Source organism: Vipera berus (genome assembly GCF_964194415.1).
Source record: "Vipera berus genome assembly, contig: HAP1_SCAFFOLD_105, whole genome shotgun sequence".
NCBI classification, from domain to species: domain Eukaryota; kingdom Metazoa; phylum Chordata; class Lepidosauria; order Squamata; family Viperidae; genus Vipera; species Vipera berus.
Window position 1 is genome coordinate 66742 of NW_027673602.1, and position 23898 is coordinate 90639.

A 23898-nucleotide genomic window follows, 5' to 3' on the forward strand; every position below is an offset into this window, starting at 1 on the left:
GTAACAAAAGTGTTCTAACCTATTTCTATCCTGTCTAATGACTTATTGCTTTCTTGCTATGAAATATTGGAAACATAGTTCAATATTTCTGAGTTTTGTTCCGTATTAAAAATGCAGCATGTATACTTGGTGCCATTAGTCTCAATCCATTATCCACAATCAAGTTTAAAGCATTTGAAAATAGAATTTTAATAATTTTACAGTATATTCTATTATAACTTGATTTCCCTTTTGCTGAATGCAAGCATTCTTTTAAGGTTTAATTTTTTGCTGCTATGTGTGATAGTGAAATAATATCCTCTTTTTAGATTTTTTTTTGTATAAATTACTGTAACCAGACAAATTTTCTGTGCTTAATATTTAAGAAGATTCTGAATTAAAACAAAATTCTTACTCATGATATTTAATATACTCAGAGCTTCTTTCCAATGTGTTAGAAATAAATGTATTCTATCAGCCAAATATGTGAAAATTGGTAATATTATGAGAATTTATACAAACATAATTATAATTAATATCATTGAAACTTTATCTCAAATATTTTGCTCTTCAAGTTTGCCTTTTCGACTGAGCAGATGTGTTCTTGAAATTCACATCATGGTGTTTAAAATGTCCTTCTATTTTTTAGAAGGTACTTAGCTGCTAGTGCATTTACTACTATCATTATTTCTCACTATAAACATCAGGTACTCTTAAGTTCTGTTGGGGAAAATGTTTTTTCTCTATCTGTTTTTGTAAAATGACTATTAAAAACATTAATGATCAGTTGTTCAAGTTATCTACATTTATTTATATTATGTTGGCATTGATCCAAAGAAGCAGTTCAAATTTAAGCAATTATACTACTACATTTAAACAAAAGTAGAATGTGATATATAAAAGATATATGAATATCTTAACATTTCATGTCTGTTTATGTGTTATTCAAAAATTGTTAATAAAAATGGTGCTATTAGAAATTAAAATAATTTGAATAAAAATATTCATATACAAAATTTTATTTTCATTATTTAGCACTTGCACTGGTTGTTTTGACTGATTTTTTTATACTTTTAAATGTGTGGGAACATTTAATGAAGATTTTTTTTATATTTAAATGTGCAGGCTTTCTGTCCAGCAAGTGTCTCATTGTCGCAATGTCACTACATCTCAAGATTCTGACCTTTGCACCATAAGGATTCATGATAGTCCATGTTTTTTTTACAAACTGATTGCTTTTGTCCACCCGCTAGGGGGTATCAAAGCCTTTTGGAGAGTAAATTTGAAGTACTGATTGATTTGTAAAAACAAAAGTAATTTTTTTGCATATACTTTGCACCGCCAGATGTCGCAAAGGCTTCATTCATTAAATGTTTTTAATTCAAAATATGGCACTACTAATTTAGTGTTTAAAGGGCCATAACAGGTCAGTAGATTGTCCTTCAAAGATTTGATTTACACATTAACATATATGTCAGCATGAGAAGATAGTCTAACCTAGATGTTAGCATTAAAAGTAAATACAACTACTTTAATTAATATAATATTTTTAGTTGGAACTATTGTACCTAATTTCTCCTATCTCTTATCCAAGAGAGAAAAAAAATCTTTTATAGATTCAGGTATGACCAAAATATGTAACTTTTTAAAAATAAAATCTAGAATAATGAGGCATAATGTAGAATGTATTTCAGCTGAAATTATTTACCTAAGTACTAGTTGGCACTTCAACCACTAAAATGTGTAAAGAAGAATTTGGTCCTTTTTTAAGTTTAACAAAATGAGAAAGGGAAAAGAAATTGAAAGAAAACAGGATGTTTTTCAACATGTCTCCAGAATAAATGAGATGCCTGTCAAAAAAACTGAGCAAAACGATTAACTTTTACAAGATGAATTAACATAAGTACATCATTTAGTTTATTGATCATATGCTACATTGTTCTGTTCAGAATATCATACACTTTAAATTGCAAAAGCTAGTTTTATTTGTATTTGGGGATGAGTTTAGTAGAAACTAAAGGCATGTCAAATAAAAAAAAAGACAAAATCATAGTCCACATAACCAGATTTCACAGAACTTGAAAGATCAATGGATAATTTTGCTGTTCAATTTTGTTAATCAAAATTAATTGATTCTTGTTATTTATATCAATTTTATATGCACAAAGAGTTTCTTATGGTGAATAACATATGCTCAAACTCACTTTATTCTGTCCAGTTATATTTAAGATTACACAACCAATTATCCTCTACTTTCCACCAATTCATCAAATTAGCCTAGATATTAATTCAATAGAACTAAAATTGTATTGCTGGTGTTCTCAAGGGATTTGCATGGATGAGTGCACATCATGATTGTACTTTCCCACATTGCATCTATGTATCTTTGTGATAGATGCTATCTAATAGGTAGATACTGGCAAGTTTAGAAATTTTAACTAACATTTTTAATTTATCTGCCATTATCATTTTCCTTTTTTTAGATAAAATCTTTTTTTAAAAAATGTTTCCTACAGACATTTGCCTGATCTCAGATTTGCAATCTTTTCCCAGCTTTCACAGGAAAGCAGTATTTTCTTTCACCAAAGATCTTAATATTTTATTATTTCATTCTTGAATTTTGTTTACTATAGTTAGGAAATGGTATAAAGCCATTTTCATTTAAATCATTATAATAATTGATTATGATACATTTACATCCTTTATAATTACACAGAGCAGTTAAATGATTATAATAATGATATAATAGACAATAAAATAGTTATAAACTTATTTTTAAAATAATATTAAAATATGTTAGATGTACATTAACAAACTGCTTTTTATCGTAGTAATTCTCAACATTTTTAAAGAATAAATCTAAAGATAAGTGTTTCACTAAATTTTGAGATGTTTTTCTTATTTTAATTTTATGCCAATAAGAATTCTATCAAACACTATTTTGGTGATGAATAGATCGTGCACCTAAATATAAAAAATTAATTAGTATAAAATAATCCAAAACCTAAGGGTAATAAAACAAATAAAAGAAAATTAGAGAAGTTTCTTTTTACCAATCAAGAGTCAGGCATGCTTTTCTGCAACAGGCCATTGTACAGAATTTAACTACTTTAAATAAACACACACACACACAGACACACACAAACGAATACTTAGTTGACAAGCAAAAAAGTAAAGAACGCAGTATATCTTTTCAGATAGGAGGGCATCTTCTGTTGATTTGTTGATTCCCTGTGCTAAGTTCAAAGTGTAGTATCTGTTCTTATGATTTTGGCAAGAGTTGTTTATTATATCTTGTGTAAGAAGCATGTATAAAAAACAGGCCATAGAATATAAATATCTGTGGCACTTCCTACTGGGCTTCTAAAAAATTAATATGTATAGGTATATATTAGCATTTATTAAGCATCTTGCATTTACCACATCATATTCAAATCTAATATATACAAAAGCATATTTTAGAATATTGGTTTACATACATAATTTATGATAGAAATTCAAAAAGTATAGAGAACATTGAAGTAAGGCTAACTATAATAGATACACAGAATTTCTAGCTTATACGTTTTTGCTATTTTTTTATAATTTGTTTACAGTAGTAGATTATTGCTATATAAATAATATACATAACATATTTTGTCAATAAATGAATTTTTCTGGATTAGGTGCAGAGTTAAGTGAACCTGAATTCTCAGATGAATGTGGGAAAGTTGCAGTAATTTCAGCCAATTATCTATGTAACTACTTTGTCCTCCAAAATCTGCCCTCAGGGGTCAGTTGGGCCTCTACATCAGATAGAAGTGTGCAATTAGGGAGGGGTTGGAGGAAGAAGAAAGGACTGGCAAAAATTATTCCCATTTCTTCCACTTAGTATTTTTGCTGCATCCAACTTCTGCTTGCAGTTGGATCATGGAGAAGATTTGGATCCCCAAATTATTTGTATATTTATGAGTACATTTATTTAAAAAGTATTGTTTATTTATAGCCCTTCCATGTAGGCCTGATTAGTCCTCTTTACATCTGGCTGGGAATACATACAAGAGAAAAGCTGAGATACATAGGACTGGGCAATACAATGTTAGAACATTAGAAAAATGAATACTTTCTGAAAACCGTATATGGTTCTATTTTTTAAATCCTTCCATGTACTTCTTTTAAAAGAGCATTCACTTATGTTACAAAAACACTGGACCACATTTGGATTTGGGGCCTGTATTTGTTCTATATTTGGAGTCTGTCTCTGTCTCTCTCTCTCTCTCTCTCTCTCTCTGTGTGTGTGTGTGTGTGTGTATAGTTACACACTCTGAAATTCACGATCTCTCATGATATGCTAGGGAAAAAAATGAATCCATTTCAATAAATTAATAGGGATGAAAATCCCAGTCCATCCTTCTTTTCAGAGGTTCACATGCATTATAATGAAATGCATTAGGAGTTTTGTTCACTTGAAATCCAAATGAGACCCATTTTGGCTCACACCCTTGACAATCTCTTTTATAAGCACTGCTGTCTCTTGTTCATGTGTGGGCCTAGTAAAAGGGTTTCTTTGTAAGATGCACAGAGACAATATAATGCCACGAAAGACGAAGATGTCAAAACACAAAGTTGGAGGCAATCTAACCAATGCCTCCCAATTTTTGTCTTTGAAAGCTCTCTTCATTAAAACTATTTAATTGTGAAGCTTATCTGGAGATAAAGCTGTTACTTAATATTTTCCAGTGTCATTCCTTGGACAGTCATTTGTAACTTTTTTATACACTTTACATTGTTTAGTAAATTGGATGCCTTATTAGCAGGATAGTGCTAGAATGACTTCTGTTTGAATTATTTGGGTGTAATGAAGTACAAATGTTTCATACTTATCCCTTCTCTTTTCCCTCTTCAAAGCTGAGGAGCTTTATACAATATGCAAAAATTACATATTATAAAATATATTTTAAAATATTATTCAGTATGTTCAATTATCTGCTGCTCTTTCTGTTTTCAATAAATTTATGTTGCCACCAATAATAATATGATTAAATATACAAACATGAATAATTTCCAATATGCCCAAATATAAATAACTGCTATTCAGTTATACAGTTTTCGTAGAAATATTGCATTAAAATAAAACTTAGTTGCTATTTTATATATTAATATATATTGAAATGAGCCATAGCTACTGTGCATGTTTGTTTTAAAATGATCATATATTTATGGACAAATACACTTTTGCAGTTTTTCAAAGAAAAATAGTTGAGCCCCTATAGCTTTATTAAATTACTATTATGAATATTAATTTGGTAAAATATGATAGAAATAGTATATGAAACACAGTGAATTTTTAGTGTAGACATAATGTATAAGAACGAACAGAAGCAACTCTGGACTGTGCAGTGTATATACTTAGTAATTATTTGTGATAGGTGGTTTTTTGAGTCCCATATGTATAAAAGCTCCAGGCCCAGCTATCTCATCTGCTGGCAAACAGATTTTCCAGGTGCTGAATATTAAATTTTAATATATTATTTAAATATTAAGAGAATCATAGCTTCAGTAATTTTATTCTGCAGTTGTACACAAAATATACCAGAAGTAATAGCTACCTAAGAAGGATATATTTGTTTGGAATAGTTCACAACAACAAATATTTGATTTATTTTATTGTTTATGTAACATTCTGTGCATAATATATTAAAAACATTGTACAATTGTTTATCCATGTAGTTGAAACTACTTTTTAAAACAATTTTATGTAAACACAATGAATGAAGGCAGTAGAGTTCCAAAATACAGTCAGGAATATGACTGATTCCATAACTGCAGTTGCACCCTGTTGCCAACTTAATGTCAGCCATTTTAGATTTCATGTGGAAGTTGATAGGCCTTTTTTGGAAGTTGATAGGGAATATTTGTAGGTGAATAAGGTTTAGTTATTAGGTATTATTAAAGGGTATTATTTATTTACTTATTTATTAACCAAATGTATGTAGCTGCTAATCTCTTTCCAAAGGAAATATAACTTTATGTGCATATAATAAATTTTTAGTCATTATTATTATATAAGTATATATAATTACTCATTGCATCTATATACTACTAAAACTCTTGTGTCTCAAATGGAGCAACTTACATAATATTGGGACCTATTACTCCCATGCAAATAAAATTTGCAAGTTCTTGACATTTGTATGCTGTTGTACTGCTGCTGCTAAGCGCGGTGGCCATACTGCTGCAATCACATGATCCTCATTTACAATGTTCCCTGACACAAATCCATGGGGAAGCTTGGAAAGCTTGCAGGGGACAAAGTCTGTAGAGATTAAATGACCACAGCTGATAGTGGGAGCAAAAAGGCAAGTCTGATTTGCAACTTCCTTCCTGGGAAGGAAGAAAGTCAGTGGCAAACCTTATAGGGAAGGTCACAAGTTCCTTGGGTAAGTCTGCCACATTCAAGCAATCTGTGCTTGCAAATATATCTGAATGGTTGCCTAGAATTATTATTGTTCATAACATACACTGTTATTGTTCATATGGATAATGATGTTTATTCATTGTATTCATAAAAACTGTATGACAACATTATAGATAGATCTTATTGACTGAAATCTCATTCTCTGTATAGCTTTTTTGATATGGCTTCCAAATCTGTAGAAGATTCCTGGAATTAGTGCAATTGGGAGTTAGTGGAGGCATCTGCAGAAAAAAAAGAGAATGAAAACTCCTTTAGTGTAGGTAGAAGTCATATAATATTTAATTTAATCCATTGTATTCCTGTAGGAATATTCATCATATCCAAGGTAGGAATATAGTAGGAAAAAAGCAACTGAAAAAAACCTGGTGACATTTTATCTGCGGTATTATTTCAATTTTTTATGAATAACCACTTCCATCAAAGTATAATTTTATTTTACAAAAACATTTTTTTAAAAAAATGTACTAAAACAGTGCCCATTAAAAAAAAAGCTTTGAAGTGGTTGCTGAGATCTTTCAGTAACCTGCTACATATATTATTTATGTAGCCTCTGAAATGTAACATTAGTTCTAATCTGTGTCCCCCCCACTTTAAAATAGTGTAATAAACTCTGTTTTTAGGATAAGAAGCAAAATATTTAGTGAGATCATTATATTTATTTGTTGGTACCAGAAAAATCACTAGCTCTGGACTCTATTTTTAAACCTTGTGAAGATTTAAAGCTATGGTCTGGTATGATGGTTCAATCTGGCCAGTGATATTTTGCTGAGTCATATGTGGTTGTTTTTTTCAAATGTAGATGTTCCAGTTTATTTTAAAATCATGAGCATGATAAATGTAATATATGCTTATAATCATGGTTATGTTAATGTCAACTCCTAATATTTTTAAGAAATATGGCCTATAGAGAAGGCACTTGGAGTTAAAGTTTAGTATCATCTGTAGTATATAAATGGCTTCTTGTCCTCTAGGTCTTAGAATTGTCCTCCCAGAAAATGGGATTTTCTAGAATTTGCATTACTACCAACTGCGTGCCCAATACCAAAACTACTTCAGAAACATGGGAGAGCCTGTTACTATATTTATTTTGCACTGATGCTTCAAATACCAGGAAGAACTCAAACTATATTTATTTCTCAAACTAGCATTGCCTTACTGAAATTGATTTGCGAAACCACGTAGTCCCAGCAACACGGGAAGGAGCTATGCTGTAACACTTTGCTCATCTGGCTGTACTTGTACATTATATTATAAAAGAGGGTGATTTGCTGGGCTAATGCCTCCTTAAGTAACACCAGCTGCCTGCAATTAGTGCAGGTTCGCATCCCACCAGGCTCAAGGTTGACTCAGCCTTCCATCCTTCCGAGGTAGGTAAAATGAGGACCCAGATTGTTGGGGGCAATAAGCTGACTTTGTAATAATGCCGCTTGGGGTGTGTGTGAAAGCCCTAATAAGCAGGTATATACATAGAATGAAGGCTACTGCTAAGCTTGTAAGCCGCCCTGAGTCTTCGGAGAAGGGCGGGATATAAATGGAATTAAAATAAATAAATAAATAAATAAATAATTACTTGACATATATCTATAATACCATACTTTTCAAAAACTGATAAATATGGAATATATTATGTAATAAAACTTGTTCTATGGCATTTGTTCTATGATATTGTTCTATGATATTTTTGCGACTGACATTCAGTTATATAAGTTTTGAATTTTAACATTGTTTGCAACATTGAATTCAACAGAAATGACCACAGAAGACTGGACAAATCTAATTGAAGGTAGCATAAAAGACACTATTTGTAATGGATCACATTGTAGTATAATTATGTGCTTTAGATAGAAGCAATTCTACTATTCTTTCCTGCGATGTGTTACTATATAATATTTTAAAAATCAAGAATCTCATTTCCAGGCGCAATAATGGTAGTGTGGAATACTAAGATACAAATCATAGCTATCACTCCTATCAGCTAAGCTATTTTGTTTTTCAGTTTCTTTTTGCATTCAAAATGAGAATTTAGGAATTAAAATCCTGTGTTTGAAAGATTGTAGAGGCCTACAAAACATATGTTCAACACCTATCTTTTTCCATGCTCAGCAATTAAAAAATGGCTTTGGGCTTTTTTACTCTCTGAGGTTTGCCAACTGCTATGCCTTTCAACATTTGTAAAATGATTTCTTCATTTGCTGAAATATGAAATTAATTGAATATGGCAATGGTTTGAAATACTTTGCAAAAAGTTCATTTCAAGCATTCTGGTTTTCTGTGCATAGAAGTTTGGTCTGTTATTTTTCAGATCCTAAAGACAAAAGTAATAAGTCCTTTGTTATGGATAACAAAGAGACGATTCCTTTTTAGTATTTGTATGTTGTCATGCCAAGCTTAGGAAATTAGCCTAATTTATTATTTAAAACACTGGTGGGATTTCTAATTGCATTCATCATTAGATATGACATGTTTAGAACCAAGAACCGTATCCAGTGAGAATTTTTCAGATTGAATTTTGAAACAAAAATATTTTTCAAGAGATCCTCGCTCTTCCTTGTTACCATGACAACAGTTCTATTTGTGTGAGAGCTCAGACCATGGCCAATGAGAGAGCAAGCAGCATCAACTAAACATACGAATACATCAAAGACAAATTCATATACTCAATCTGATCAGCTCAATTAATGTAAGAACAGAAGCTGAAGGGGGTTAAAAGAGGGCACCCATTCATGATAGATAGAGCTCCTTTTAGCAGAATATCTACATTGGCCTTTGGGGGGAGGAATTTAGCGCACTGTCAAAAACATTATCAGAAAGGAAAGTACTAGGCCTCCTACACCTAACAGATATGAAGCTGTCAGACAAAGAATAGCACTATTCATTAAATGACACTTATTTTCTCCCACTTTACAAGAATACAGCGAACAAAACAAGCAGGGGAGCAGCTGAGAAAGACACTTTTTTTCTTTTCGTAGTGATGACAGACATGCAGCAATTATGGTGATAACTAAGGAATACTAAACAAGAAGCCAGCTTCCATTCTGTTTATCACCTCAATTTTTATGTTACTAAATTTACATGCAACTTTATTATTTACATCTGGGGAAAAATTAGATCTTTTGTTTTTAACATGGCATTTTCAGTTTTGGTGAAAAGTTCCTCTGAACTATATATACGTTTGCTCTTTTCCTTTTAAATGGTGATATCAGGCCTGAAGTACTTTTTGAAGTGAGGTATTTTCAGAGCACAATAAAATGCTGTTCTCAATGGCAGATGGAGGAAACAAATAGCATTAGTGTGATGGCAGGTATTGTGTTAAATTTCAGCTACTCATAGTGTAAAGGAAATATAGTGAAAGTCTTATTAACTGCTGCTTTATGGGTGTAGTATAGTACAAACAAGATATATGTGTGCAGTTGATTTTAATAGATTCATTTCAGGTATGTAGAAAAAAAGTAAGTAATAGAAGATGCCAGCCTTCTGTAGTTTGTAACAGGTGAAAGGAAAAAGGAGTTCCCTTTGAGTTGATAGGTTTTATGAACCTTATGTTTAAACCAAAATAGTTTGATTCCAGATGTATTATCAGTTGTCTGCTACTTTTATCTGCATGATCTTGGACTGATTGAATCAAACTCTGTAGCCAAGTGTTCTATAATGTGCTGTCAGGAAAACCTGACAATTGTAATGAAAGAACAATAAATGTGGGATGGAAGTAATGTTAGGGTTCAGCTAAACTGTATGAAAACTGATAGCTGGGATATTGGCTCTTAAGTACTCAACGTATACTAATCCCTTTGAGAATTTTGTTTGAATGAATTAAAATAGTCCCCTGATTCAACAAAGCAGTAGGGAGAAAATCATTTAGTGAACCTGTGGATTTTGCCACAAATCCTTACTAAACAAATGGAAACTAAACAAACACACATAAGCATGCAATTCTGGGCATATATAACATACCGTAAAATTTTCCAAGTTGACACTTGGAAACAGTGTGTGCATGTGTGTGTGTGTATACATACATACATACATACATATATATGAGGTTACTACTTTAGACTAAATTACTTAGAGAATCATTGCACTTCTGAATAAAGATATTTGGACTTTTCATGTGCTGCTTTTAATTATTGATAGGCAGAATAAACCTATGAGCCAGCTTTTACCTCTAAGCTGGAATTGCCTAAATGATTAATAGGGATTTTAGTATGTTAAGACTAGTAGAAAATATAATTATAGTGATAGTTACTTACACTGCATGGTTGTAAATTCTGTTGCTATTCCCACTGATATTACCAATCTGAAATAAATAGCTTAGAAAGCAACAATATGTGGTGATGATTAAAAAAAAGATCAATAATAGTCCAAAAACATGCTATACCTTGTCAGAGATATATGCTTAAATCTTAATAGACAACTGATACAAGCTACTGAATATCCAAAGTTAAATTTGAATTCTCTGGCACCCCAGACAGAGGTAGACATAAGGGATAAATAAATCCTTTTGACAGAGATATAGTCAGGATAGAAGGGAAAGGATGTCATTCCAATCAAAGCAGTCAGTCAGCGTCATGGTATAAGTGGCCTGTGCATAACATCCATAGGCAATAGGTCTTTAAGAATTGAATCTGAATCTAACTGAAGTACAAAAACACTTATAAAGCCAAAATAAGAGTCTCATTCTACTATGTAGTCTATGGTGAGACCAATTTTTACTGCCTAGATTTAAAATATAAAACTAAATATTTATTCTGCTTATGATGTTTTATTGTTTTATGATGCTTTATGAATTTTACTTATTGTAAACAGTCTGGATCCTTAAAACACAGGTGGAATATAGATAAATATAAATAAATAAATGGATGGATGAATATGGAATCAAACCTCACTGAAAAACACATGGGGCTAAAGTTTTGATTCTTAACTAGAGCTTCCAAGTCAGACTTGCACTCCTAAGACTAATTGGAGTGAAAGGCAGTGGTGAGATTCAAATATGTGAACAACTGGTTCTCTGTGAGCATGCTGCTTCTGGAAGTCCATTCTGGGTCTAGGCCAGAACTCAACAAAAAATTAGCTACCAGTTCTGCTGAACTGGTGCGAACCAGCTGAATCCCACCACTGGTGACAGGTAGATAGACCAATGGTGTTATCCATCTAACAATACTTTATATTAAGAGGTAGGCATTGTTTGTGGGAGGAATGATTTGGAAAACCCAAGTTTAAATGTCATCTTGAATCTCACTAGGTGACCATGTGCAAGATTACTATATCTCGAAATAATCAAAGGCTTGTGATGAAAAATGACAAGAAGAGTTACATCACACTGAATTGGTCAGAGGAAAATCAGGGCAATAGTTATAAATAACTGAGTGCTTTATAATTTGAAGTTTTTTCCCATTATGCACCCCATCATAAGGATAAGAAATAAGAAGTAGGTCTTATATGCTAATGTAAAAACAAAAGACAAGTAACAAATATTTCTTTTGTTGAACAACATCAGTAATCAAAAATCCTGTGTCTTGAAGTTTAGATGACTGAAAAAGTCTTTCCCATCAATTACTATCCATCAAGCATTTTAAAAGTTATAGTAGTTTTAGAAAGAAAATTATTGTAATCTTGTGTACCTCTTCAAAAGAGTATCTACTGCTGCAAATCAGAAGTTAAAACCCAAATGACCTCATTCTAAGTGTAGAAGACAGTAAAATTCATCTTATTTCAAATATTCCTATATTGTTTTTAATTTATATAAAGATTATTATCTATAGTTCTTAGGGGATGAAATTAATTAATTTATTTATTTATTTAGTTAGTTACATTTATATACCGCCCTTTCCCTGAGGACTCAGGGCGGTTTACAGGGAATTAAAAAATCCAACATACAAAAGTTAAAACCGAATTAAAAAATATTAAATTGACCCTGTACACAATTAAAACCCCGATTAAAAATTTCTCCTCAGCCTGGGCCCGAGAGCTCAAAGAGCCAGGTCTTCAGGCCCCGGCGGAATGATCGGAGGTCAGGGGCAGTTCTCAGCTCCACCGGCAGCTGGTTCCAGAGGGCAGGCGCTCCCACTGAGAAGGCCCTATCCCTGGGTGTCACCCGCCGGCAATCTCTCACCGGCGGAACCCTGAGCAGACCCTCTCTGTGGGAGCGCACTGGGCGAAGGGCATTTGATGCCGGCAGCAGGTGTTCCCTCAAATAACCCGGACCCAGGCCATATAGGGCTTTATAGGTAATAACCAGCACCTTGAATTTCACCCGGAGGGCAACCGGAAGCCAATGCAGCTTATTTGATATATATAATGTGCAGTGACATAAATATATTGCACACTGGAGGTCACCCTTGTTACTTAGTCTACATTTTTGCAAAATACAGAGAATTGTACTTTATATGTACATTGGTGAACTATCAGGCAAATGCCAGTTATATGGAGTTGAATGTTACAATCAGCTAATCAGTAGAGAGCACAGAGAGAAATGTCTATAATTTACATTCAGTAATGATGAAAATAGCAAGTTTTTATATTATTAAAATATTAATATTGACTGCTGATTGAAAGATACTGAATTATTTGTGAATATTACATGATCTGCAATTTATCCTATGTTACTGAGCAGAAATCATTTGATACAGAAATATTTTGTGCTATGCGTGACAATATCACATGCAAGAGGCTTTCATCTGGGACTTTTAATGAGCAGTTGCTAGGCCTTCTTCATGTAATTCCAATTGACATCAGAAACAAATTGTAATCCTCTTGCATTTTCTGCCTGTTTTCTCATTCAGTGAAGGAAGAAAATAATATACCAATAGCTTTACTGGAAATGAAGATAGCAAAATGTATAATTCAGAAGCTGCAAAAGAATGAATGCTATTGATCAGTGATATATTTGGGATGTCCCTTTTTCTATTACTTAATATGAATTTAGTTTTCAGTACCACTTATGTTGTACATTGCAAATCTGTCCTCTTAATCTATTGGCATTCATTGTTAATTAATTGCACCCTAGCATTAGACTCCATCAATCTACACACCTCAGTAATGAGTAGAATAACTGAAAACTAAGTGCTTTTTTAAAGAGTTTATATGCATGGGTTCTGGATTTAGTCTTTTAAATTTGCAATGTTATTCCATCCTAAAAAGTGTTCCTACCTGCTTTCGGAAAACATTAAAAAATGAGCATATTCCCATACTATTATTACCATCCAGGTTCTATCTATTTCTCACACATAAGATTTACCTGGATAGATGGTGTGTTGGGAAGTATAGTCTTACATTAGTCAAGAGCCAAGTCACTGCATTTTATCTCATTTGTAGTTTAATTGTATTTTATGAAATTATAATTCCAGTATTTAAATATTAATTAAATTGAAATTATAATTATATTTAATTAAATATGCTTAGAATTTAAATTTAATACATTAAATTTAAATATATAGATATTTAAATGTTATCAAAAGCCTAATGAGAACCATGTTGTTTATATTATTTGGATTACATATTGTTCAGAACTTATTTTACCATCTATTTCATTTATTTCAATTTACTTGCAGTTTCCAATATGTTGTTTAGTGAGATGATTTATACAAATAATCATATCATATTTAATAAAGAGCAGTCCAAGGCAAACAGAGCAAATGTCTTTATCCATAAGCAACCAAATGAGAAATGGATTTTTATTCAGTCAAATCTTTTTAGTCAATGAAACTGCACTTTCATGCATACTGCACTCAAGTGATAATTAATATAGTCTAATTCAGGACATGATACTTGAATTGATGTACTGTCATTGATATCCCATGTTAAAATCAAACTTTGACAGGAGTTTAATACCCTGGAACAGGTCATCATATGATAATACTTCTTTTGCTTTTCAGTATTTGTCTTCAGTCAAGCAATGTATTACAAGATAGGTTAGAAAAAAGAAATAATTACAAATGAAGAATGACACAGGCTGTGAATAGAACATATGTTAGGCTAGGCAGAGGCATCAGTGAATTATATCATTTTGTGATGAAGCAGCACTGAGGCTGAACGGACCTATTTCAGACCTTGATGTATTTTATCTCCACTGTATTTGGACTGTCATCTTTAGAGAAAGACTTTGTGTAATTGAGAGTCAATTCTAATCTTCATGACTCAAGCATGAAGCATAGACTAGATGAAAGTATTATGGAAGAAAGAGAAGCATCTAATAATGTATAAATGAGTTATAACCTGTTAAACCACAGACTTTCAGTGAAGTAACATGCAAAATATAATTTCCAAAGACATTAATTTCAAGTGTGATACATGTAACTCTTTAAAATTGTATCAATTACAAATTTATTTTGATGTGTTAAAATAATGTTAATATACATATGTAGACATACTTTTGACTGAATTTCAAAGCATGAACTACATTACTTTGATCATCAATAGATTGTCATATTGACTTAAAAATTATTTGATGAAAATAACAAGATTACAGTTTTAAAGTTTGCAGTTATTATTATTATTATTATATACACAGCAATGTGGAATCACAGCTGCTAGTTCTTTAGCTGGTGTTGACCTTCATATAATTTCTGGGCCGACTCATGAGAGAGGCCACAACCCAGACTTGGTGTTCTTGTCTGGACGGTGGCGTGATGATATCGGTGGGGGTGCCACAACTGTTACGCCCCTGTCATGGACCGATCACCACCTCCTGCGGCTAGACTTCCCCCTTGCCACCCCCCACCGTGGGTGCACGGTGCCAGTCAGATGGTACCGCCCTAGGCGCCTAATGGACCCCGATAAGTTCCAGGCAGCGCTTAGGGACACGCACGCACCCCCTGCCCACAGCTCGGCGGATGCCTTAGTGGAAGCCTGGGAAAAGGCAGCCACGGAGGCTCTGGACCGAGTTGTACCCTTGCGGCCTCTGACCCGGCGCAGATCCCAGCGAGCCCCATGGTTCACCGAGGAGCTCCGGGAGATGAAGCGTCGGAGACGGGGCCTAGAGAGCCGTTGGAGATCCAGTCGATCCGAATCCGACCGATTGCGACTAAGAATCCTCACCAGGTCTTATCTCGCTGCGATAAGGGTGGCAAAATCCAACTACTTTTCCACCCTCATCGCGTCCGCAGATAATCGCCCGGCTGCCTTGTTCAGGGTGACTCGCTCCCTACTAAACCAAGAAGTGAGGGAGGAACCCTTGCAGGGTCGAGCCAAGGAATTTGGTCAATATCTGCTGGATAAAATTGCTCGGATTCGAACTGGCCTGGACTCCAACTGGGCTGAGATGGAAGAACAAGACATGGACAGTCTTGTCGACGTCATCTGGGAAGAATTTGATCCTGTAACTCCTAAGGAAGTGGACAGGATTATGAGAAGGTTGAGCTCCTCCACTTGCTTACTGGACCCGTGCCCTTCCTGGCTGGCCTATGCAGCTCGAGAGGGGACACGAGGCTGGTTCCTAGCGGTCATCTCTGCTTCTCTGAGTGAGGGTCACTTCCCCACCGCCTTGAAGGAGGCGGTGGTGAGACCTCTCCTCAAGAAGCCCACCTTGGACCCATCCTCTTTGAATAACTTTCGTCCAGTCTCCAATCTTCGCTTCCTTGTGAAGGTTGTTGAGAGCGTGGTGGCGCACCAACTTCCTCAGATCCTGGATGAAGCGGTTTATCTAGACCCGTACCAATCGGGTTTCAGGCCGGGCTACAGCACGGAGACGGCATTGGTCGCTCTGATGAATGATCTCTGGAGAGCCCGGGACAGGGGCCATTCCTCTGTCCTAGTCTTATTAGACCTCTCGGCGGCTTTCGATACCATCGACCATGGTATCTTGCTGCGACGCCTCAGGGGACTGGGAGTGGGAGGCACGGTTCTGCGTTGGTTCTCCTCCTTTCTCCAGGGTCGCTCGCAGTCGGTGCTGACAGGGGGACAGAGGTCGACCCCGAGGCCTCTCGCTTGCGGAGTCCCTCAGGGGTCGGTCCTCTCGCCTCTCCTGTTCAACATCTACATGAAACCGCTGGGTGAGATCATTCGCAGTTTTGGAGTAGGGTACCATCAGTATGCTGATGACACCCAGCTTTTTATCTCAACTCCAAACAATATCAGTGATGCCCTAGACGTGATGTCCCGCTGCCTGAAAGCGGTCCGGGAATGGATGGGGAGAAACAGGCTTCAACTGAACCCGGACAAGACTGAATGGCTGTACGTACCGGCAAGCCAGGATATTCAGAACGTCCCACTGCTTAACATTGGGGACAAGTTACTTCCACCTGTTGATAGGGCCCGCAACCTGGGTGTCCTCCTAGACTCGCAGCTCTCCCTGGAAGACCACATAGGAGCTGTGACCAAGGGGGCCTTCTCCCGGGTTCGACTAGTCCGCCAACTACGGCCTTATCTGGACCTGGATTCCTTACGTACAGTCACCCATGCCCTTGTGACCTCTCGCCTAGACTATTGTAACGCTCTCTACATGGGGCTGCCCTTGAGATCCACTCGGAAGCTTCAACTGGTGCAAAGTGCGGCGGCACGGACACTCTTGGGAGCCTCCCGATACTCCCATATCACACCTCTCCTCCGTGCGCTGCACTGGCTTCCGGTTGCCTTCCGTGTGAAGTTCAAGGTGCTAACAATGACATACAAAGCCCTACATGGCATGGGTCCGGACTACCTACGGGAGCACCTTCTGCCAATGTCAGCACCCCACCGTCCTGTGCGCTCCCACAGAGAGGGCCTCCTCAGGGTGCCACCGCTCAAGGAATGTCGGCTGGTGGCCCCCAGGGGGAGGGCATTCTCAGTGGGCGCGCCAGCCCTCTGGAACAGCTTACCAACCGAAATCCGGATGGCCCCTGACCTCCGTACCTTCCGTCGCGACTTAAAAACTTCCCTGTTCCAGCAGTCTGGCCTGGCATGATAGCGTTAATTGGGGTCCCAGTTTGTTTTCATTAGTGTTTCTTATTATTTATTGTTCAATCTGTATACATTCCTCCTCTGTACACCGCCCCAAGTCCCTCGGGAGAAGGGCGGTTTATAAAAACTAATAAATAAATAAATAAATAATAAATAAATATGCCTTTTATTTTTTCCAAGAACCTAGAATGTCCGAATGTATGGTTGTAATATATGTGCAGATCCAAGTAGTGTGGCTTTATGTGATTGACAGATGGCAAATTTGTCAATGCACAGATTTTTTCAGTTCTGCCCATGATTTTTGGGTGTGACACCCAGGTTCATTGGGATCACCATGGTTGGTTTATGCCATTATCTTTCAGATTTGATTTTCAAATCTTCCTTCTTTCTGATCTTCTCCAAATCTTTGTTTTCTATTTTACTGTCCCGATAGTCCCATATCAATTATTCGCACTTCCTTCTTTTCAACCACAGTTAAATCTGGTGGGTTACGAACTTTATCAGTTTGTATTTGGAAATTCCACATTATTTTAATTTTTTAACAATTTTTATTATGGTTCATCATACAGTAGAAGTTTTGCCTGGATTTGGCATTTTTATTCACTTATCAAGTACTTTCCAAGAACCTGTGATAGGCAGATGTTGTTGTTTATGGTATTAAAGTTACCATTATAGGATGTAAGCTGTTCCAAGTAAAGCTGTCTTTTGCAATTGACTGATGGTGATTTTGTCAATGCCGATGGTGTTCGAGAGGTGCTCCAGATGTTTTGGGATTGCACCCAAGCATGCATTACTATTGGTACCATCTTTGCCTTTTTTGCCCCAGTTCTTCTACTTATATTTGCAGGTCTTTGTATTCTGTGAGTTTCTCCAGTTTTTTCTCTTCTGCTGTCTCCAGGTATTGCAATGTCCACTATCCAGAATTTTTTTGTCTTTCTTATCAACAGTTGTTAAGTTTGGAGTGTTATGTAGTAGGCACTTGTTTGTCTGAACTCCAAAGTACGAAAACAATTTAACTTTTTTGTTTTTTATTACTTTATTTGTGTTGTGGTCCTGTTAGTTCTAGCTTGCAGATAAATGGTATTCCTTGCAAAAAAATTCCAGTGCACTGTTGTTGTTACTTTGTCATGCCATTGTTTGTAATCAGTGATCTTGTTGCAGTAACTAATTAGATGGTCAGCTTCAGTTTCTTTGCAGAGATGCATTCAGTGTCTGCTGCTGTCTACTCAATTCTGACTTTAGGGAATAGCCAATACAGGGATGCTGTGACTGGCTTATTCCCATTCAGCTGGTACACTAGCTGTTGCTGGAAGAAGCACTTCTTAGATGCTTCTAAAATCACTCCCAGATGTTCATTTGTTCTTTCAGAGGAAATGCAGCCTCATTCAAAACAGTTAACATCCATCCAGTAGTCTGGAAGACTAAAAGCTATTGAGAAATCATGGAAAATCAGGGAGGTTGCATTGAGAAAACAGTGACAAATACTTCATCAATCCCTTATGCAGTGCTAAACCCCGATTGGAAATCATTTTTTACAATGGCATCTATAGCTTTTCTACCCCTGAATAATTATGTAAAATGATATATTAATTTATTGGTTAAGGTCCAGTGTGTGTTTATTGAGGAATGACTGCTGCAGAGTATGTATGTACTGATCTAATCTCTTTCCTTAGGCTAGTTCATATTAGTCATGAAGGCAGGGATCAAGCAGACATAAGAGCAGAAACTTAAGTTTAAACATCTTGTACACAGTTTGGTCCTCAAAATCTAAACACAAATAATATGGGAACTTGGAGCCTCAACTGTACTTGCATCAATTGTGGCATTCTACTCAGCGCTTGGAAGAGGAATTTTATCCACAAAGTTATTTGCAAATGAGTCACAGCAGGTATTTTTAAGTTCCAAAATAATATATGGTGTGGCACAATAATGGATTTTCATTTATGTTTGTTTTCTGCAGTGAAGCCTTTCTCATTTGTGTGTTATAGAGTGCCAGGAATCCTTGTAGATGAGGGTGGAAGTGATATAATGACAGAAAACAAATGTAATTTGTATTCCAATAATCTCATAACCTGTTTTGTTATCTCTAGGAAAATCAAGGCTGTTTGCTGGGCCCATTGCCAATGCAAAGAGTAGGTAGTGGTCTTGGCAGGCATTGGAACCATAGCTTGTTTGTTAATGGGAACATTTATCTATCTTTTTCTGTTAGAGTAATAGGACTGACTTCAGACAGATATCTGAAGGGGACTTCAGCCTAATTGTGCTAGCAAAGGATTACTAGGAATAATGTGGAAGTACACTTAGCGAGCATTGCTTTGATAAAAAAAAAACAACATGTCATTTAAAGGTCCCTGCTTAAATTTGTATGAAATTTTATCTTATCATTTCATAATGAATTTCGTAGAGTAGTATCTTGAAATGTGAAAAATTGAACTGTTATTAAGTATTTTCACAGCATAATTTATAAACGTATGTAATTCAAACTCGTTATATTAATTTTTATGAAATTTGGCAGGTTTTATGCCCTCATTAATGGATTTATTTCATTCAAATAAGCCATTATGATAAGAAACCTAAAGGTACAAGTATTGTTAGTTATTTGCTTTCACCAAACAATGGGAAGTCAAACCTCTAGTTTTCCTGAGTGGGAATAAATCACGCATACCTACACTCCAGAACTAATGCAAGTTGAGTTGAGTGCTTTCTGAGCTGAAAATCAGTTTCTTTCTCTAAAGGATGTATTTTAGTTTTTATAAAATCCTGTCTTGGGTTCTTCTGCTCAGATATGCTTCTTGGCTTTTATTTTTGTGTTCTGCTTAAAGATTGAAAACCCTGGCAAATTATATAGTTTCAAAGCAAATTATTATCATTTTTAATAAATACTTTATTAATTTTCTATTTTTACAAACAAGTGCTTAATAGACAACGTGTTGATTGGGTCAATTAATAAGTCCGTTGTACATATAAGCTTCTTCAAACTAAATCCAATATTATACCATCCAATACGTCCTCTCCTCTTCCGGTAATCAACATTTTTCCACATTAAGCAAATACAATTCTTATTGTTATTAATAGATATACAGTTGAATATCAGCATTTATTACAGTTTTCTAATAATATCAATGATATCAGTTTAAAATATATTTTCTAACCAAAACATCCCTTAATTGCATTTGCACTCAATAGCCATTTATTCAGTCAGTATCCTATTTTTGTTTTTGTTTTTTCAGTTTTAATTTCCCATCCATATTCAAAATATCCAAATCATTTATAGTTTCAAAACAAGATATATTTAGGTAACCAAAAGCTTTCCTTATTCAAACTTCTTAGAATTTTCTTATTTCCCTTTTCATGCCAAAATATGATATCCTGATTACCAATCTTATCTATCTAGTTATAATAATATTTCTATTTCTAGCAGTGTATTCTTAACCATATTCAAACATCTAATTGATAACATAATATCCCCTCTAATAGGTCAAAGCTTCTGTTTCCTTCAGTCTTACTCTAGCTTTCTTCCTTTGCCAACAAATTTTCCAAGTCAGTGCATTTGGATCATCAAACAATTCAAATAATAGAAGGAAAACTAGAGAAAGCTGACCCAAAGATGGAGGGCCCAAAGAAAAAAACTAACATCAAAAATGTAAAATGGTGGTGCCTTGCTCGGTTGCGGCTGCTTCAGCTCTCAAAAGTGTGGGGGTTAGGGAGGGAAATGAACAGTCCGGACTGCAGCACTTTTTAGAAATAGGGACAAGTAAGCCGAGTTGGATTGCTAAACTTTCATGTGAACTAAAGAGATCATTATCAATGTCAGAAAAGGCAGGCACAGCCACACTTCTTTGTGCATTAATGATTCACCTGTGGAGATGGTTACCAGCATCAAATTCCTGGGTGTGCAGTTAACAAGTAGGCTGGCTTGGTTGCTCAACAGTGAGACACTGGTGAAGCGGGCACAGCAGCACCTGCATTTTCTGTGTTGCATGAGAAAAGCACATCTTCCTTCTCCTATTCTTACCACTTTCTACAGGGAATGATCAAGAGCATCCTGTCATACAGCATCACAGTTTGGTCTGGAAGCATCACTGCTTCAGACAGGAAGGCGGTGCAGAGAGGTGAGGATGGCCGAAAAGATCATTGGCAGCTCCCTCTCTCCCATCCAGGACATAGCACAGAAGTGTTGCTTGAGCAGGGTCCGTAAGATTATCTGGGATACTACACTCTTCATGACCTGTTTTCCTTGTTACCTTCTGGGAGGAGGCTTCGTGGTATCCGAATCAGAACATCCAGATTCAGCCATAGTTTCATTCCATACAGCATTAACCTTGTGAACTCTCAAGTTTCTCCTTCCATTGTATATTTAAGATGGACAGTGTTTAATATTTATTTGTTATGTATATGTAGAGGAGTGGGTCTCTCTCTCTCTCTATATATATATATGTTGTATATAATATGCTTAGGTGTGTGTCATGTATGTATTCACTTTGAGAACGGGCAACTAAATTACATTTTTGATGTGTGCAGTTGTGCCCACAGTAAAAAATTATAATAAAGGTTATCTTATCTATCTTAATGGACACAGACAAATGAAGAATTAGACGACATAACGATAAAATTAGAAATGGAAAAGACATTTTATCAACCAAGATTTCAGAGCATACTGGAGGATAAGGAAGAAAAGCTGATAGAATTGAAGATTACCAGAACTGTGGGGAATTGGAGAAGGAGGGAGGCTGTTTAATGAATATCAATGGGCTAGCTCTTCCAAAAATACTTTAACTAAATTGTTTATTTTCCTCCAAATAATATGCACAAAAATAAAGGAAGAATTGTTTCAGAGCAAATTATTAAATGCATAGGCTAATGCAAAAAAAAGCATCAGAATGTGAAGATTTTAATTAAGTAACACTAAATGAAAATTGTAGGCGTGAGCTTAAATGGACTCCAGAAGAAGGTAGAGGACAGGAAAGCCTGGAGGAACGTTGTCCATGGGGTCGCTATGGGTCAGACACGACTTCGCACCTAACAACAACAACAAATGAAAATTGCCCCAATAAAACCTGTTGGTTGCTGGATTTGTCTTCATCGAATAGGGTTGTAGATGGATTCTTATTCAGTTTATTATGCCATTCAGCAGAGTAATGCAGCTGGACATCTTTCTAAGATCCTTCAGAAGTGCCTGCATATGTCTTTTTTAAACCTTGTAAAGTAATTGGATTTGTTAACCAGCATATACAGTACATATGTGTGCTGAGTGACATCTGAATTTAGTATCAATGCACAGGACAAAAATCTGTATGGAAACTGAAAGAGACATCAGCTCAGTGTGCTATAGGATTGGAAAATGAAAATTCAGTATAAAGAGCTACTGTGAACCGGGTTAAATTTAAAATGGAGCTACTATAATAGCATTATAAAAATCTATGACATGGAAATATTGCCAGTAGTGTTGATGGCTCTGGCTACTAAGCATTTAGTTACAAATAACTTCTTTTCAATCAAATGATTAACTTGGGAAAGCTTACTATTGCCCTAACTATTTTCCCCTTCCAAGATGTTCTTACCTTGCCTGCATGTAAAGCCTATTCAAAGAAAAAATATTTTTCAAATAATTGGGGTGGGAATATAGGGTTAGGGTTAGTATATATTTAACAACCTCCTTCCATTTTGGCCTTCATTATTTTTTTGCACATTTAGTAAGCAAAATGTGCAACAAAATTTATATATTTTATAAGTTTTGACTTGATAAGTGCCATAAAGTCATTGTCGATTCTTAGTTATCGCATAAATTTTCTTGCTGACAAGGTCCTTAAGTTGGCATTTCATATCTTCCAATGTTCTCATTACCATTTCATGTACCTTGCTGCTTTCTTTCTCTTCTCTTTCCTTCCACCTTTCCTAGAATTAGAGCCCTTTCCATAAAGCTAGGTCTTCACATAATGTATCTGAATAGAATAATGTGAGCCTAGTCATTTGTGCCTCAAATTTTTTCAATGATCCATGTTTTGTTTTCTTGGCTGTCTACAGTATTCTCGGAAATCTTCTCCAATACTTCAAAGTTGAAAAGTGTCAGTGCTCTTCCTGTCTTGCTTCTTCAAAGACTAACTTCTGCTCAATCTCATCTTCTGTATCAGTGATTGAAACATAAATTTGAATGGTTGTCATTTTAAAGGGTTGTCCACAAAGTCTTTGATCGTTGATTGTATTGTGGTCAAGTACTGATCTTGCTATACCTAACTATAAATACAATGCCATTTCTTCTTTGTTTTTCATGTCCTGAGTAATAAACATTGTGATCTTTTGACTGAAAGTTGTAATCCCAATAATTTCATTGAAGTCTATGATGTCAATTGTACTTGTTTCATTTCTTCTTCACTGTGTTGAACTTTCCTGTGTTGAGGTTCTTAGTTTCCATGTTTCTTCTGTAATACTGACTTTGCAGCTTCTGATTTTGTTTTTCTGTATGACATGTAGCTGTCCTGAAGACTTTAATTTAGCCATATCATAAAGATCATCTGTACTTCAAAAGATCTTCAATGATCTCTCAATAATATATTGAGTGCCATCCAAGCAGAAGGCCCATTATCTAGCATGAT

General features: G+C 35.3%; 1 protein-coding gene across 1 annotated transcript in view; it reads left to right on the forward strand.

Moving 5' to 3' along the window:
- The window catches only part of LOC308679274 (uncharacterized protein KIAA0825-like), a gene marked incomplete at its 5' end in the record, with an annotated part of 88040 nt that extends 66397 nt beyond the window's left edge, over positions 1 to 21643 (forward strand). Inside the window, one exon of the mRNA XM_081346880.1 lies at positions 21333 to 21643. Coding sequence (XP_081203006.1) covers positions 21333 to 21339 — 7 coding nt within the window. The remainder of the gene's footprint in view (positions 1 to 21332) is intronic.
- Between the last annotated feature and the right edge of the window lie 2255 nt (positions 21644 to 23898).